Source organism: Rhinatrema bivittatum, chromosome 5, assembly GCF_901001135.1.
Source record: "Rhinatrema bivittatum chromosome 5, aRhiBiv1.1, whole genome shotgun sequence".
In the NCBI taxonomy this organism is placed as follows: domain Eukaryota; kingdom Metazoa; phylum Chordata; class Amphibia; order Gymnophiona; family Rhinatrematidae; genus Rhinatrema; species Rhinatrema bivittatum.
In genome coordinates, this window is record NC_042619.1 from 143,309,139 (window position 1) to 143,328,067 (window position 18,929).

Genomic DNA, 18,929 nt, shown 5'->3' on the forward strand with positions numbered 1-18,929 from the left:
TGTGCTAATGCTCCATATTTGGTCCAAGATTTGGAAATTTATTGCTAAGCCAAAATTTCACTTTTTTCTGCAGGATAAACATTAGGGTATATACAAGCATGACATACATGAAAGTCCAGCATAAGATGCATTTTATTGAATTCTGAAATGGGCAAATGTTGAGAGTCATTTTTATCCTTTTGTTTATTTGCTTTTAGCAATGCGGAGAACTGGACCATGAGTTGTATTTGTCATGACTTCTGGTTAAGGGAAAACCACTCATGAGATTAAGGTCACATTAATTTTTTAATTTTGTTTTTGTACACACAAGTTGGCCTGTGGATATTAAAAGGTCTTCAGATGCATACCAGCTCTTACCAGTAGGGGACGTTTAGGTGAGTGAGGATTTTTGTGTGGAAATGAATTGTGAGCATGGGGTAGAGTTGGGAAAACCCCCAATGTTTCTGAAATTCTGATAATCTCAAACAGTCTAATTTTTGTTTTAAATCTTATTGTTCTTTCCCTTCTTTATTGCATCCCACATGTCCCCTGTCTCTTCTCCCGATTTTTATTTGCACTACCATTTATCATTTATTCTCATTAGTATTCTTCTTTATATGTTTCTATTGGGCTTCATAGTTTAAAGAGATCCTTTCCACTTTAAAACAAAAAAAAAATTGTGTTAGGCTGCCCCAGTAATCCATTGGCATAACAAATATATTGATATTTATCCCATTGCTTTGGTCTTATCTAAAAGTTTATATTATATACAGCAGTAATGTAGAATAAGATAATGGTATCAAGGCATGATACAAAGGATCAAACTGATACTGTTCACCAGAGTTGCATCCTTAATTATTTAGTCCTATTACTAACATAAGAATACATTTCAAGCTTATCATGTAGCAGAGTAGGTTAAGTTGAAGGAGACCAAAGTCTATCATGGTCAGCCTTTATCTGCTCTTTCTGGTAGCTCTATATGGTGATCAGGGGAAGGCAAATAGAAATCTGTTCCAACAGATTTCATTTCCCAGAGGAAGGTTTGTTTTCATGGATCTAACATAATAAATGCCTTGCTGGATCAGGCCAATGGTTCATTGTACTCTTTGTTCTATGGCTACCCATAGAACAAAGAGTACAACACAAAGCATTATGTACTTTACATAAATTAATTCACAATGAAAAAGCAGAATGGCTCAACATAGCACTACGTGTACATGTACCACATAAAAATCTGAGATCGGCAAATAAAGCACTCCTGACTGTTCATCGGTTAAGACAGCAAGACTTACACAAGTAAGAGAGCGAGCATTGGCTTTAGCAGGACCCAACTTGTGGAATTCAATGCCCCTCGAGATAAGATTGCAGATAAGTTTTAAATTATTTAAAGGAATTTTAAAAACATGGCTTTTTAAACAGGCATTTTACAAAGAGAACGGTGAATGTAAATAAAGGCAAGCACCACAAACTCAGCACTTAGATTTACGATATGCCTAGTTATTATTTTTGATCCAACTTCTCACGGATAACTCTGTAAAATAGAATCTGGCACAGGTTTCAAAAGGACAAGTCAAACTAACTCTTCATATAATTGTATATTTGAAAATATGTTGTTACCAAATCATTTTTTGGCACTTTTATTAAACGTTTAGATACTTTGTTACTATGTGTGCCTTTCTGTAAACCGTTGTGATGGTAAATAACTTAATGACGGTATATAAAAGATTTTAAATAAATACATAAATAAATAAATAAATAAATAAATAAATAAATAGAGCTCACAATCCTGACTCTGATAGTGGCCAGTTTGGGTATCTTGGAAGTAAACAGATTCAAAATAGGAAGTTCCATTCCCTGTTGTGATCCATGAGTCTACCCGCCTAATGCTAATGGATCTGGTCTCTAGAAACTTGTCAAAGCCTTTTTTAAAACTCCACAATACTACTAGATAACCACATTGCTTGGCAACAGATCCCATAATTTAATTGTGTGTTGACTGAAAAAAAAATTATTTGAAATCAGCTACCAGTTAGTTTAATGAAGTGCCCCCTAATTTTATTACTAATTGAAAGAGTAAATAACCAACTTCCATTTACTTGCTCTACACCACTCATGAGTCTCTAAACCTCTATCATATCTCCTCTCATTCATCTTTTCTCCAAGCTGAGGAAACCTTACTCATTCAACTTTTCTTTATAAGGGAACCTTTCCATTCTTTTTTTTTTTTATCATTTTTATTGTCCTTCTTTGTACTTTTCCTCTATCTTTTTTGAGATGTGGTAACCAGAACTGCACACAATAGTCATAGTGTGGTTGCAGCATAGACACATACAAAGACATTATTATATCCCCAGTTTTGTTTTTTATTTTTTGAATAATGCCAAACATTTTGGTTTCATTCTTTGGTTGCTGCTGCTGCTGCACACTGAACTCAGGATTTCAATGTATTAACCACAATGACTCAAAGATCCTTTTTCTTGCTTGGATAACTCCTAATATGCAACCTGCCACTGTGTACTACATATATTTAGGATTATTTTTCCCCATGTGCATCACTTTGCACTTTGCCACATTAAACTTCCTCTGCAATTTGGATGTCCAGTCCCCCAGTTTTGCAAGGTTCCCTTGCAATTCATCACAGTCAACTCATGTTTTAACTACTTTGAATAATTCTATGTCATCTGTAAATCTAAGAATCTTGCTCCCTTTTCTAGATTATTAATGAAAATATTATACAACACTGGTCTCAGGACAGATGTCTGGGGCACTCCTTTAGTCACCTTTGTCCATTGGGAAAACTGACCATTTAGTCCTGCTCTTTGTTTCCTGGCCTTTAACGAGTTATTTACCAGTCCACAATAGGACATGGCCTTCTATCCTATGACTTTTTAAAAATGTACTGAGGATTCTTTTATGAGGAAATGTATCAAATGTGAAAATCCTCTTCTATAATAAGCACCTAAAATCTAAGGAGTGAATTTTCAAAGGAGATACACGTGTAAAAGTAGCATATATAGCAATTTTCAAAAGCCATAAAGTCCATTTATGCATGTAAAACTTTTGAAAATTCAGTCTTATGAACTTATGCACGTAAAAGTAGCAATTTTCATAAGCCCATTTACTGTATGTGTGTGTAAAATTCCATTTACATGCAAAAAAACAAGTATTATGTGCAAAAACTCTTTTGAGAATTACTTCGAGAGCAAATAATAACCACTGACATATTTGTCCTCCAGGAAGTCATTCTGTCTCCTCTTAAATATGTCATGGACATAGCCAATTGTAAGTGAAAAATAACAAACATGTAGAGACAGGATCCCAAGGAGTTTTCACTCAATCATTGTGATAATATAGGATGATATGTTTTTTTTGGCAGTGCAAGGATTTATATTTGGAATCATGCTAAACTGCTTCCAGCATTTTTTGCTGCAATAAAATGGTTTTCATATTTATAATGAGTGTATAAGATGATGGGAAGGGGACAAATACTGGCCACGAGGAATATGAGATTTGCTGGTCATGTGCTTAGAAGACCTGGTAGCAAATTAGCTGTCCTACCACTAGAGACATGATAGAGGGCATAACAGAAAGAGGAACGCAGAGAGTAAATAATTAACCGAAAGATTGTGAAGAGCTTAGCATGGGAAAGTCAAAGAGGAAAACTGTACATAGAGAGAACTGGCATCACCACAATTGCCAGCATGGTATTGCATGCAATGTAGGCAGTACATGCAAATCTATCTCATGCATATTATTATGGATATCCTGAAAACCTGCCCTGTTTGCAGCTCTCGAGGATGGGAGTTGGCCACCTGTTGATATAGTGCAGACCATGAAGTGAGCAACATGCACAGGTGATTCTTAGATTTCAATGTAGGGGAAAAAGTAGTCACTGAAAAGTTACATAAAGGTTAAGATCTGAAATCAGAGGCTGATTCATGATGGTTTCAAGAGTGGTCAGGAATAGGAGAATAATACGCTTTTTTTGTAATGGTAATGGATTTAGTATCATTTTACCTAAAATAATATTAATATGGCAAAGCAAACAGATGGAATAACCTGCTTCCATAATAAAATGAGTGCTGGAAAAAGCCACAATCTTGGAGAGAGTCAAGATGAACTGGATAATAAACGGGAAATCCAACATTAGGATTTTAGGAATTCCAGAGGTGGACAAGAATCAGGAAGTAAAAGGACTGGTTAGAGAAATTTGACTTGCAGGCATGAGGGAGGAAGGAAACACAAATTTTAAAGTTTAACAGAGCTCATAAAATATTCAGAAGAATGAATAAAATCAGCAACACTAGCAGGGTTATAATAGGATGCTTTCTTACTTTTCAAGAAAAGCAAGATCTGCTGACTGAAATCAGGGAAAATGATCATGTTACCTTCAGAGGAGGTAATATTTGAATTTTCCCTGACCTATTGCAATATACTCTAGCAAGGACGAGAAACTTTTGCACCCAAACTGCACGATCCAGAGAGAAATGATGCAGGTGGGGTTTTTCCCCTTTGCCCTGATCTTCCAAAGTAATGTAGAAAATATTATATTACCACTGGAGAACAGTATGGAAATTATGAGACCTTGTCAGGAAAAACAAAGAGAGAAACACATGTGCTGACATGACACTGGTTGGAAAGACATACTGCCAAAGAGGAGAGAAATCTCCAAGAAGAAAAAAGAGACCAGGAAAAAGTACTAGTGAGCTTAGAGATGGACTTTCAGACTGTTAACAGTTTGCAGATCTTACTAGTCATCTATTACTATTTCGTTTTTATTTTTCTGTCTTAAAAATAAAATAAGTTTAGAAGAGGAACACATTCTTTGATTTGTTTTATAATGGGAAATAGGAAAAAAGAAAAAAAAGGTTAGAGCAAGGAAGAAGGCAAGAAAGAGTTGAAGGAAAGAGAAGAGCAAAATGAAGGGAGAACAAAGGGGAACAGGAGGGGAAACCAAATGTGAGAAAATTGATTGTGCATTTGTGCTATAACTTTTGGGGTTTATTTAGAATGATTTGCAGCCCACATTCTTCCACTAGTCCGAGAAGGGGAACAGATAAAAACATACATAATATCAACATAACAGGATTGTACAACAATCAACAAAAGACGGGCAGGCGATTAAAAACTGCACTATGTAATATCCACCGCAAAAAGAAGAAAGACTGTCTTCAACCTTGCAGTGTAGTCTTTCTTAATTAGCAGTGTCTTTAATGCCTTTCTGAAGGCCTCTGAATCTGCAAGAGCCTGAAGGAAATTCCAGGGCCAGCTATAGAAAACATCCGAGTTTTACAAGATGGATATAGTGGATTGAAGGGATTTCTAGCTTCCATTGTTGAGAAGATCTTAAGTCCCTGGATGGTGCATAGATACAAAGGAAGGAAGGAATCCATGGAACACTTGTATTATTCACCATTTTCTGAATAAGAATGCTAACTTTATAATCAGTCCGCCACTGCACTGGAAGTCAATATAAAAAGCATAGCACAGGAGTAGTATGTTCTCTTTTGTGGGACCTTGTCAACAAGCATGCATCGGCATTCTACACTGTATGTAATGAATATGCTGAAATGCCTAAATAAAGAAAAGTGATCCAGAGCTAGCAGGAGTTTCAAATGGTGTAGCATTCTCAATTTATTGAAAGAAGTGGCCATGACAAATTTGATTTGCAGTCGCATGGACAGATGCTGATCTAGGATAACTCCTAAGTTCTTTACTTGTTTTGAAATCACTAAGTCATGTCCCTCGAAAGTAAATGCTGTTGGCACTTCATGAAAAGGGAACCTGCTCTAAAAGATCATCTCTGTTTTATCTATATTCAGGACAATTTGGTATAGCTCAACCACAGTTTTTTTGCAGACAAACATATCCAAACTATGATGATGATATACAGGTTGTTTTTTTCTGTCTGTATTATTTATTTATTCGTTTTTATATACTGACATTCGATCGAGATATCACATCGGCATACATGAAACTCAAATGGCAAATAAGACATGGGCTGCTTATTTTTACAGAATATCTTAGAAACTTAACATGGAACTAATTTTTACAAAGTGCCATAGTTACTTGGTGGCTTGAGGACTTAAACATGATAACTTAGTTGAAATTCAACTTAAACATTATATTATCTGCATAGACCATATAGTTCTGTCCAAAACCTGAGAGGAGCTTACATAGGGGAGTCAGGTAGATGTTAAATAGTATTAGTTAAATAATATTGCAAAGAGGGCCAAGCTCTATGGAATGCCTATTTCAAGTGCATACCACTCGGATGTTCCTGAGCATTCCCTGACCCGCTGTCAGGACGAACTCAGGCATACTAAAGCTTATTTAGTGCTAGAAGTATGCCCCTCGGGTTGATGACCTTTTTGAATAGGGGATGTGCTGTAATGTAGTTAAGAAAGCGGTTCCTAGAAAAATTTTCTCATTACTAATCCATGGGTCTGTCCCTGCTGAAATTATCCTCTGCTTACTGTGACCTTTGTTTAATTCGATTGCATTGCGATTTAGTTTGAATATATAAAAGTTAGGGGGTGGGGATGTTATGCAAATCATTATGGTGAGATTAGCACGGCACCTTTCAGATGGGGAGTTTGCAAATTGAATGAATGGTAAATAAGTATTTGAAGGTAACCATGTGGAATCACAATTGTGTTTTCATTGGTAGGATGTCTGAGGAGGCATATGGTGCTGACTGGCTGCTGAAAGGGGAGGAGGAACATTAAGCTGTTCATGGTAGCCTTGATATAGTTCTGGGTTTGCACTAATACTGGGAGAATTGAAACATATCTCATGGTGGGGTGGTTCTCTTGCAGTGTCCTCTGGCAGGAAACTGCAGAATTCCCTGAAGTGAAGAAAGAGTGGTAGTGTACATACTAACTGTAGTGGGGTAAAAAAAAAAAGAGATGATAAACGGTAATCGTAGCAATTTAGAAACTAACACACTAAGCTGTGTTTGTGTTTACAAACGCAATCGTGTACAAAAAAAAATGACAGTGTGGGGAATTGCAGTTGTGAAGTTGTAATGCATGATATTTTGAGCATGCAAATACAAAAATTATACAGGATTGTTAATGAGCTGAAAAACATGCAAATTAGCTTACTACCAATGTTTTCAAAGTTAATTTTTGCACGTTCAAATGTGCAAAACCTTTTTTGCAAAACTTAACTGCAGTTTGGAGAGGTGTAGTTAAGATTTCTTTTTAGATAGGCTAATTTTAAAATGAGCACACGTGTGCCCATATACATGCATATCCATGTCAAATGGAGATTTGCTGCAGTTTTAAATTGTGTCCATTATGTTTTTAAATACACTTCCCATGCATAACTATGCTCAAGAAAACATACTTCACATACCTTTCCTAGGACTTTGCCAGCTTTTACATGCATATGTAGGCGGATTTTAAAAAGTGATCTCGCGAGGGACAACCCAGTTTTTCAAATTAGTCCGCTAGTTTGCCCGGTTAGTATCGAGGTCTTCAAGACCCCTCAATTCTTCATTCTGCATGCCCCCAGTTGACCCAAACCCTGACTTGTAAGTCCTAAAACTTGAGATCTACAGACTTGCTTCTTATCTAGAGCAGCAGTAAAATTACGTAGATAACAAGCCGATGCACACCGTGATCTCCATTTTTAAAATACAGAGTTTCCTAGTATGTAGACAGATGGATTCAGAACCAGTGGGTTATGCTCCCCTGCCAGGAGATGGAGAGAGAGCAAACTGATGTCACAGTATATATACTCCTGCAGTGACACCAGCCTGCCAGTATTCTCCATCTCCAGCTGATGGTGGATGTGCATCTCCCTATGGGGATTGCTTCAGATTTTGTAAGGAGAATTTAAAATCTAACAAGGAAAGTTCTGCTCTCCTGCAGTGATACCATATGGTCCTTCCCCCAGTTGAGAATCCCTGAGGTGATTTCCATGGTCCCTCAGATGTGTGCCTTGATCCGGTAACTGAATTTCCCAACATGGACATAGCTGATTGTACAGCTTAAAGGCAGCGGGTGCAGGAGGCCGAGTGTGGCAGTGATGGCACATGCACGCTCTCATCGCAGCCAGAGATCATCTCTGTAGTCAGTTGATAAGGCTGAGCTCAGCTAAGTTAAAAAAAAAAAAGTAAATGCAGTGACAGTGTGGAGGGCTTTGCAGTGCTTCCTCTTGTTTCCGTGCTCTGCATGCTGTTCTGACATTTGTTCCCACTCCTGTAGGGATTAGAGGAATTGGGCAGCATGGAGGGTTGACCGGCCCTGGTAGGCTAGGCCCCGCAATTAGGCTTCTTTCCTGCTTGGTATGTGGTAGGCTGCAGCAGCGTTTTCGCGTGCTTATGTGCATGCTTTACTGCCCTCTACAGGACATCTGTGTACGCAGTGCATCGGCTCTGTGCACATGCTGTGTGCTCAGTTTTGGATGCGCCTTTTGCGCACACAAATTTTTAAGCATTGGCTGGGCGCCCAGGCTTTGGCACACAGTTTGTGCGTGTGCTTTTTGCGGTCTTGGGGTGCCTAATTTTTGTGCACTTGAAATTTTTTCAGTGTGAGCTGGCTGGATGCACATTCTCCATCGCTTGTGCACTAATGGCGCCGGTGAGCAAGACACTTAAGCGCCTTTCTTTCTGTGTTGCCTGTCATATTTGGGCATCTCAGTATGACGTATCTTCTAACGTGTCAGTGCTGTTTAGAGGCTCAGGGAGAGTTGTCTTCCCCTGATTTTGCTAAGCCTGGATCCTCCCAGCCTAATGATGGTCTGGTTAAGGATCTGTCTGGAGGAATGCCAGATCTTGGAAATTGGTTCCTCCGCAGGAGATGGTGGTTCATTGGGCCCCGCTCCAGTTCCTTCAGGGTTTGTCCTGGATCCAGCGGCCTTTTCTTAGGTGGAGTTTTGTCAAGGTTTGCAATCCTTTCTTCAGATGCAGTTGTCCGCTTCACCCACTCCTGTCAGGTCATATCCTCATCCTGTGGCCCCAGCTCTTCCAGTCCTATGTTTAAATGCTGGAACATGCCTCAGTTTCTGCAGGGAATCCCAACAGGATCCCGGATGGCACTGATAATGAGGCAGAACCTGATTCCCTGGAAGATGGGGACATTCCTCTGGGACTGGAACTGTATCGGACCATGTTTCAGTTCTTTCATAGATTAACTGCTGGCCTTGATCTCCCAGACCTTAAAGATGCTGGGTTTTCCTGGTGGATATTCCATGTCTGAATCGAGAAGAATTCCATTTTGGTTTCCTTGCATAAAGCCTCTTGTTTTTTCCTTGTTATGGACACCATTCAGGAATTGATTGATCTTGAATAGGGTGCCCCTGGGGCTATTTTTAAAGGGGGTCAGACATTGGAAGGCCTGTACCCCCTGGATCCAGTGGTGAGGGAGCATTTACATTTTCCCAAAGTGGATGCACTGGTTTGTGCCGTCTCTAAGCGGACGACTATCCTCATGGAGGAAGAAGCAGTCCTGAAGGATGTGCATGATAAGAGGATTGAAGCTATACTTAAGCAAGCCTTTGAAGCAGTGGTGATGACTACAGATAGTGCCACTAGGGCACAATAAGAAGCTATCTTGTCTGCTTTTCTCTCAAGAAGTTGATGATTCTGGAGTGGATTCCAGAGCAGTTATGGAACCCACTGTCACCTTGTTAGCTCATGCAAGCTGTGATTTGGTCCGTACCTCGGCCACAGGAGTGGGTTTGGTCGTAGTGGCCAGACATCAACTATGGTTGCAAAATTGGTCAGCTGATGCAGCCTCCAAAGCTAATCTTACAAAAATGCCTTTTAAAGGCTCACCCTTGTTTGTGAACGAGTTGGAGAAATTGGTCAGTAAGTGGGGTGAATCTCCAGTCCCCTTGGTTGCCAGACAATAAGAAGCAGTTGCATTTCCCCTCTGGTATGAGGGTCATTTCTGGGGTTCCAAGCACTTTCATCCCTACTGAGAGTTGACCTTTCAGAGGAATCTGCCTTTTGGTAGGTCTCAGACCTTTCATTCCTGACAGACCAAAAGAGGAACGGGCTTGGGCAATGGATCCTCACAAGCTTCCCAATGGTCTGGTGATCCACCTTCGGGAACAAGAGATAGGGGAATGCCTCTTTTTTTTTTTTTTTAATCAGAGGTGGGTCAAGATCACATTGGATCAGTGGGTCCTGGAGCTGATATGAGAAGGATATATGCTGGAATTTCGCAGTATTCTTCTGGATGTGTTCATGGCGTCTCCTTGCCAATTCCCGCAGAAGAAGCAGGCAATGGAATCTATGCTGAGGACAGTGGTTCCAGTGCCTGTGTTTCAAGAAAGTATGGGGAAATATTCCATTTATTTTGTGGTGCCTAAGAAGGAGGGCTCCTTTTGTCCCATCCTGGATCTCATTTTCACATGGAAACCTTGCAATCAGTGATAATGACCATGCAGTCTGGGGAATTTTTATCTCCCTGGAACTGTCCGAGGCCTACCTTCATATTCCCATCCATTTGGAGCCCCAACGTTTTCTGCGATTTGCGGTGTTGAGATGCCATTATCAGATGTGGGTGCTGTATTTTGATCTAGGAACAGGTCCCAGAACGTTTTCCAAGGTTATGGTGGTAGTAGCGGCAGTGTTGAGAAGAGATGGTATCCTGGTACACCTGTATTTGGACGACTGGCTGAATAGAGCCAAATCTCATGAAGAGAGCCATCTGGTGGCCTGCGAAGTGATCTCCTAATTGTAGGAGCTTGGTTGGGTGGTGAACCTGGTCAAGAGCAGTCTTCAACCATCTTTGTCATTAGAGTATCTGAATGTTTGGTTCGACATGAGGCAGGACAAGGTTTTCCTGCCGTAAGTTCAGATTCAGAAATTGATGTCACAAATGCATCAGTTGGTGAGCAGTATACACCCAACTGTGTGGTTCTATCTACAGGTGCTCGGTTTGATGGCGATAACACTGGAAGTGGTGCTATGGAGAGGGCGCATATGCATCCTCTTCAGTGCTCTCTGCTGTCTCGTTGGAACCTGAAGTCTCAGGACTATTCATTTCGGCTTCACTTGCCATTGGAAATCTGTTCTCGCCTGCAGTGGTGGTTGCAGGAGGCTCATCTGAGAAGGGGTGTTTCCCTGACCTCCCCGAACTGGTTGATACTTATGACAGATGCGAGTCTCTAGGGTTTGGGAGCTCTCTGTCAGGAGCTGAAAACCCAATGGCATTGGAATGCCGAAGACTCCCTCTGGAACATCAGACAGTCTGGTTGGCATGCTTGCAGTTCAGCCACAGATTGCAGGGTCAAGCAGTCTGAGTGATTTTGGACAATGAAACGACAGTGGCCACATTAATTGACTGAGAGGAACCAAGAGCCAGCAAATGTCGCAGGAAATAGACCAACTTATAGATTGGATGGAAGGACATCTACATACGATCTCGGCCTCTCACATTGCAGGAAAAGACAACGTAAGAGCAGTATTTCTCAGCAGGGACAATGTGGACCCAGGAAAATGGCTGTTGTCGATCAAGGCATTTCAGCTGATAATGGATCGCTGGAGCCTTCTGTTCTTGGATGTGCTGATGACTTCTCACAATATGAATTTTCCTCGATTCTTCAATTGCAGAGGAGATCTGTGATTCCTGTGCATAAGTACTCTAATACAGGTCTGGCCAGAAGACAAGTTGCTTTATACCTTTCCTGTGTGGCATTTGTTAGGTAGGATAGTTCTCAGGATCGAAGGCCATAGGAGGATGGTACTGGATTGGCACCAGTAGCACCAGATTGGCCCCCAACAACTGTGGTATGCAGATCTGCGAATCTGTTGCAGCAGGATCCTGTCCATCATGAAGATCCAACTTTTGTCTTACTGTTTGGTCCTTGACAGGGCTTGCTTGTTGAAGCGCGGATATTTTTCTGCGGTGATTGCTATCTTGCTCTGTGCTCGGAAGTTCTCCACTTGGCCTATGTGTGGTTTTAGAAAGAGTTTGAGGCCTAGTGTGAGGATCAAGGTGTTCTTCCTCATTCAGTTAAGATCCACTCATTCTGGAATTTTTGCAGAATGGGTTAAATAAAGGTTTGGCCCTTAATTCCATGAAGGTACAGGTTGTGGCTCTTGCCTGTTTCCGGGGCCCAGTGGATGGTAATTCCTTATCGTCTCATCCTGATGTGGCCCATTTTTTGAAGGAAGTGAAGCATCTTCGGCCTCCCTTGAGATTACCAGTTCCATTATGGAATCTTAATTTTGTGTTGGACTTCTTGGTGGGCCCTATGCGTAGCCTTTCCTTGCAATTATTGACGTTGAAAACAGTGTTCCTAGTGGCTATCTTTTCTGCACATCGAATTTCCGAGCTTCAGGCCTTGTCTTGCTGGAAGCTGTTCCTTCAGGTGTCTCCAGGAGTATTACAGCTGTGTACTGTTCCATCCTTCTTGCCCAAAGTGGTCTTGGAATTTCATTTGAATCAGTGCATTTCCTTGCCGTCCCTAGATAAGGTCAGGGATGTAGAGTAGTTTTGCCTCCTCCATCCCTTGGATATCAAGTGACTTGTCATGCAGTATCTGGAGGTTTCTGAACCTTTCCAAAAGACAGATTGTCTATTTGTCCTTCATGGTGGAAGGAAGCAGGGTGAACCAGCTTCGCGGGCTACTATAGCTTGCTGGATTAAAGAGGTAGTCAGGGCCACGTATGTGCATGCTGAAAAGCTGTTGCCTATTCATGTTAATGCTCATTCCATTAGGGCTCAGGCAGTGTCATGGGTGTAAGTTAGAGTGTTTTCTCCTATCAACATTTGCCAAGCTGCGATGTGGTCCTCCTTACGTACTTTTTCCAGGTTTTATCATCTGAATATGTAAGCCCAGGAGGATGCAGTCTTTGCACCCTTGTTCAGGAATAACTTTGGTAAATCCCACTGATCCTGAGTCCATTTGTCTACATGCTTGAAAATGGAAAAATTACTATTTACTGGATAATTTCGTTTTCCTTAGTGTAGACAGATGGACTCAACTTCATGCCCTCAGCTGCCGAATGATTGTGTCAGTAGTCCTCCTGGGGAGATACAGATCCCAAGGGATTACTGGTAAGTGTTCATTCAGTCCCTAGCTTGGGAAAACCCATGTTCTTTCTTGAATTCAATGCTTATTGTTGGTTGAGTACAGTAATGGTCGACTTTTTTTAATCAAGTTTTTTGCTAGTCTGTCTACAGTTGCTTTTGAAGAGAATATTGACAGGCTGGTGTCATTGCAAGGATATATATATACTGTGATGTCAGCTTGCTCCGTCTCTATCTGCTGGCAGGGAAGCATAACCCACTGGTCCTGAGTCCATCTGTCTGCATTAAGGAAAACAAAATTATCAGGTAAGCAGTAATTTCTCCATTATGCATATAACTGTTGGTTCTACCCTGGAACACCCATGCCCCACTCCTTTTCTGCCCTCTTAGTTTTGACATGCGCATGGGTGTATACATATGTACTTCGTGGATTTTTAAATCTGTGTTGCTCACCCGTGGCCCACATAATGCATGTATGTGGCAAAAGCGATGCTTTTCAAATCAAAGGAACATACCACAAAAAAGAGTGGGTATTTCATTTGCAAAATATATAAAAAAAACTTAGTAACATAAGAAAAAGATCTCATATTACTGGGCCATTACTGTGGAGCCCTCCTCAGCTTGATACTTCAGCCTCTCAATTTGCTCATAGCTTATGGTTTCTATACCCTTTTGTATTCAAAGGAAATTTGTTCAAATTTTATCAAACTACCAGTTAAAGCCAAAAGTGACAGAAAACAGTTGAGGTTTACCTTGATGCAGGTTTTGCTAGAATATACACCATGGGCATTTCTAATGTGTTTGATCCTCTTTAAGGGGTTAATTTTGTAATATCATGCAAAAACTAGCCGGCAAATACACACATAAGTTAAATCAATTTTCAAAATGGACTTAACACGTGTAAATCTGCTTTAAAATAATCTTCTAGCAAAACTACATTAATTCAATTACACCTGCTATTCAATGGGCTTAATTTTGTCAAGAGAATGAATTAGCATAATTTTAGAAATAAAGTATGAGAATAATTTTCAAAAGTATTTACACATGTAACTGTAACTACTATTGTAGCAATTTTCAAAAGCCATTTACCAACGTAAAGTGCACTTACATGGGGAATCATATGGATGATTCAATGGTATACATTGCAGCAATTTTCAAAAGCCCACTTGTATAGGTAAAAGGGTAGATTTTAAAAAATTGCACGATCGCGTACTTTTGTTCGCGCACCAGGCACAAACAAAAGTACGCTGGATTTTATAAGATACGCGTGTAGCCGCGCATATCTTATAAAATCCAGGGTCGGCGCGCGCAAGGGGGTACACATTTGTGCAACCTGCACGCGCCGAGCCCAGCGCGCGCTGCCTGTTCCCTCGCCCTCCCCCCACCTTCCCCTCCCTTCCCCTACCTAACCCACCCCCCGGCCCTATCTAAACCCCCCCTTACCTTTGTTCCACGATTTACGCCTACTAAAAGCAGACGTAAATCTGTGCGTGCCAGCAGGCTGCTGGCGTGCCATTACCCGACCCGGGGGCTGGTCCGGAGGCCTTTACCACGCCCCCGGGCCTGCCCCCGCAATGCCGCGTCACACCCCCGAAACGCCGCGTCATTTTAGACGCGCCCCCGACATGCCCCTTTTAGAAAGCCCCGGGACTTACGCGCATCCTGGGGCTCTGCGCGCGCCGGCGGCCTATGCAAAATAGGCGCGCCGGCGCGGGAGGGCCCTGTGCGCGTAAATCCGGCCGGATTTACACTCGCAGGGCATTTAAAATCCGCCCCAAAGTGCATTTACACATGTAAGCCCCATTTTTAAGTATGTAAATGCTTTTGAAAATCAGACCCAAAGTGTATAAGTCCCAGTCCCTTTCAGACTGCACCCCCATGCTTTCCTCCATGTATGTAAAAGTATTTGCATAAAGGACTGAAATTCAAAACACTTATACATGCATAAAATCCTATTTTACACACACATATATATATAGACCTTTTGAAAATTACCCCAGGAGTTTTATGCATAAAAGTATATGTGTAAGTAATTTCATGCTTACTTTGATACGTACTTGAAAGAGGCGTCCCTGGCAATTCCTGGTGTTCCCCGGGGGGGGGGAGGGGGGGGGTTAGAGCAAGGAAACAATTTACATACATGTGAACATTTATACCTACTCCTATGCAGATGTACATGTGTGCATGTAAATCACAACAGGGATCATACATACCGGCAAATTTTCAAAGCAGGAGTGGGTAAGTCCGCTTTGAAAATTATCACTGAAATCTGCTTGGTACGCATTATGAAAGGACATTTATCTAGGTTTATTAATGTGTGAACAAAACTCCAACCTAGGCTCCATTGTCTGATGTCTTCCATGAATACTGACTATCACATTGCGTTTTTCCTTACAGAATATATATGCCGCCTCCACACAGAATAATTCTCAAAGCAGCTTACAACAGCTGCAACACAAATGCAATCAAGATAATAAAACAAAACAAAATTCTAATAAATAAAAATGGAGAATAAAATAAAATGCCTATAAAAAATTTTAAAAACCCCAAAAATAACAAAGCAACTCAAGCAAAACATAAAACATTAAAATCCTTGAACAGAATAAAGCATCTAATGACATTTGCTTCTTATATCATCAAAGAATGCTGCCTTAAATAATCTAGACTTAATCTTCTTTCTAAAGGCTAGACAGTTATCCATCTTACAAAGCTCTTCAGGCTGATGATTTCAAAGTTTAGGCCCTGCATAAGATGGCCTCCTAGTGCCCTCAAACTGAATGTTCTTTAAGCAAAGCAATAAAAGGAAAACATCCTCAGAGAACCTAAGGGCCCTTTTAGCAATATGAGGCATGATCAAATTATTCAGAGATGCTGGTGTCATATTATAAAGAGCTCTAATAACCATAGAGAGAACTTTAAACTGGATACAGTATATTACAGGGATCCACTGAAGGCTGGCCAATAGGTCGCATGTTTCTTCTTATTTAACTCATTTATCATCCGTGCAGCCTTATGAATAACCTGAAGCCCAAGTGTAGGCAAACCAACAGGCCGATACAGTAAAGCACAGCCACGATTGCCCGTTTTTTAACCCGCTTTGGACGCACATTTTGAGCGCGTAAGACGTACCCGCGATTCAGTATCAGCTTTTACGCGCCCTTAGCGCTTGACGAAAAAGACGCGTAGCCATTTCCGCCTGCCGCATGTATATGGTATGTTAATGATCGGATTAGCTATTCCCCCTGATACAGTAACATGCACCCAAATTATCACCTTTTTAACCAGCTTCTTTACCGCATCTTTAACCTCAATATTTACCGCCTACCCTGACTCTGGTGTTAGAAGAGGATGACATGGAATACAAAGAGAAAATCAACCAAACAGAAGAGGAGCACATGGAATACAAAGGGAAAATCTACCAGACAGAAGAGGAGCACATGGAGTACAAAAGGAAAATCTACCAGCCAGAAGAGGAGCACATGGAATAAAGAGAAAATCAACCAGACAGAAGCACAGACGTCCATACAGGCAGTGGGGCATTTCAATCATGGACGTCCAGAAAGTCAAGAACGTCCATGAACGGAAGCTGCAACCTTGAACGTCCGGCCGGGTGCTCAAGGCAGCGGCCATGAACATTGGAAGGCAGCGGGTCCTCCGATCATGGACTCCCGGATAGAGGCGGGGAAGGTCCATGAACAGAAGCCCCGACTTTGGATGTCCGGCCAGGCGCTCAAGGCAGCGGCCATGGACATTGGAAGGTAGCGGGGCCTCCGATCATGGATGCCCGGATAGAGGTGGGAAGGTCCATGAATGGAAGCCCCGACCTTGGACGTTCAGCCGGGCGCTCAAGGCAGCGGCCATGGACGTTGGAAGGCAGCGGTGCCTCCGATCATGGACGCCCGGATAGAGGTGGGAAGGTCCATGAACGGAAGCCCCGACCTTGGACGTCCGACTGGGCGCCTGGACGTGGAAGGTTGGGAGTGGCCTCCGAACAAGAGGACGTCCGGATGCTCAGGGCAGCAGCCCCGGTGCCCATGCGGGGTCTGTAGAAAAGAACCATCCACTTACCTGGTGGAATGACATTTGAAATGACAGGTACCAGCGCACCATGGATACTGTATGGGTTCTGTATACCGCTCTATACAGTAAAATGGATTGCGAACGCCTACCGCTTCATAGGCGTGCTTTGGACGCTCGTTTGCCGCCGCTTGGATTTGCGTCTAATTTGAATACTGAATCTAGTGGCCTGTGAACCAAAATGTGCGCGCATCAAATGCGCGGGCGCCCGGCACTGCCGCACATTTTCTTACGTGTCCATACTGTATCGACCTGCAAGATAGATAGTACAATAATCAGTTCTGGATAATATCATAGATTAAACCACTGTAGCCAAATCGTGCATGGTTAACAATGGATGCAATTGATTTACCAAATGGAGATAAGAGGAGGTAGACTTAATGACTGTGGAAAATTGATTTATCATGTTTAACTGAGAATCAGCTAAAACAGACAGTATATAAACATGATACTAAGGGATCAATTGGGAACACTGGTTTAATTGAAAAAAAACAGCCAATGTTAAAATTGGTTTTCTCACCCAAACCATCTCAGATTTTGAAGGATTCAGCTTGAACGTGGCTTCATCTAAAGAGAAATTTGAGTCAAACAGTAATTCATTCTAGAGTTATCAAATAATAGCCATCTCAGAATATTGCCTTGCGAGGATTAAATTAGGTATCTGGAAATCTTTTTGACCAAACTTGCAGCATTTGCTGAAGGGGAAATTCTGGGTGGGGAAGATTTTTATATTGTATTTTATATATTTATATTGTATTATGGAAAGACAGTGCAATTTCCAAATTCATTACAGCTAGAAAAGGCTATGGCATTTCAGCAACTCATTAGAGAAGTGTATCTGGCAAACATATGGAGCTGGTCACTTATCAAATAGGTGTCTTTTTTTTTGAGAATTCAGGATATGATGTCAGTACTTGGGGTGAAGAACATTTCTGTCTTCAACTCAAAGGTTTGCTAACTAAAACCCACTATAAAAAAATGTGTGATTGAGTGCTAATTGAATTTGAGTGTCTATGTCAGAGGGGCAGTGTATTGGTTTGATCTGTAAACTATGCTCCTTTTCATTAACTAACTTGGGCAAGGATGAAGAGGGTTTCAGAAGAACTTTGAAAAAGGAGGCATATTCTGATGTCAACTCCTGCATCTATGAGGTAACTAGAGTTGCGCCTCCAACAGATCCTTCAGTAATTATGTGAGGGGAAAAACAGATTGAAGAATTCTGTGTTCTAAAGGCAGTATTCTATTGGTCAAAGCGAGTTATTACCAAACTTTGGAATAGCCCAATTATGCTTCCTATTAAGGCTTTTACCTATTTGATATGGAAGTCCTAGTCATTGGAAAAGCTGACTTTCAAATTGAAAAAGGGAATTATTCAAAAGTATTGGAAATGTGGGAACATTTACTGGTAGAAAAAGGAATAAAACTCTAACAACAAGAAGCTCTGAGCATGATTTCTTGGAATATTTATTAATTCTTCTCGAGGGTCTGATGTACTAAGCTTTTTTCTCATAGAAAAACACTGGGATAAGAGCCTTGGTAAATTAGGTCCTTAATGTTTTCCCTCTTTTGGTTTGGTTTGGTTTGTTAACATGAGAGGATCTGAACCAGTTAAGATTGCTTTGTATGTGTGTGTATGTGTTTGTGTGTGACTGTGTATGTTTGTGTCGATGCAGGTGGGTAGCGGGTAGTTGTTGGAATAAATAGGGCTGTTGCCATTGCAATTCCTGCTTAGTGTATTAGGGGATGAGAATTATTTTGTTCTCCCTAAGCAATAGTTGGGTTTGATAATATTTAATTGTTAAGTTCAGAGAGTAAGTGCGTTCATGCAGCGTGTGTTGCACTTTGTAGTACCATAGTGTTATGCAATGAGTATTAGTTTAA

The 18,929-nt window shown here is 41.2% G+C and overlaps 1 protein-coding gene across 4 annotated transcripts in view; it reads left to right on the plus strand.

Moving 5' to 3' along the window:
* Window positions 1-18,929, plus strand: part of PCDH17 (protocadherin 17) — a 346,826-nt gene that overhangs the window by 164,845 nt on the left and 163,052 nt on the right. Inside the window, exon 4 of one of the 4 annotated variants that reach the window (XM_029602989.1) lies at window positions 311-374. The exons of the other annotated variants lie outside the window; for them this stretch is intronic. Within the exon in view, the coding sequence (XP_029458849.1) occupies window positions 311-363 (53 nt within the window). The 3' untranslated portion in view covers window positions 364-374. Of the gene's footprint in view, window positions 1-310; window positions 375-18,929 lie in introns of those variants that run through there. 4 annotated transcript variants of the gene reach the window in all.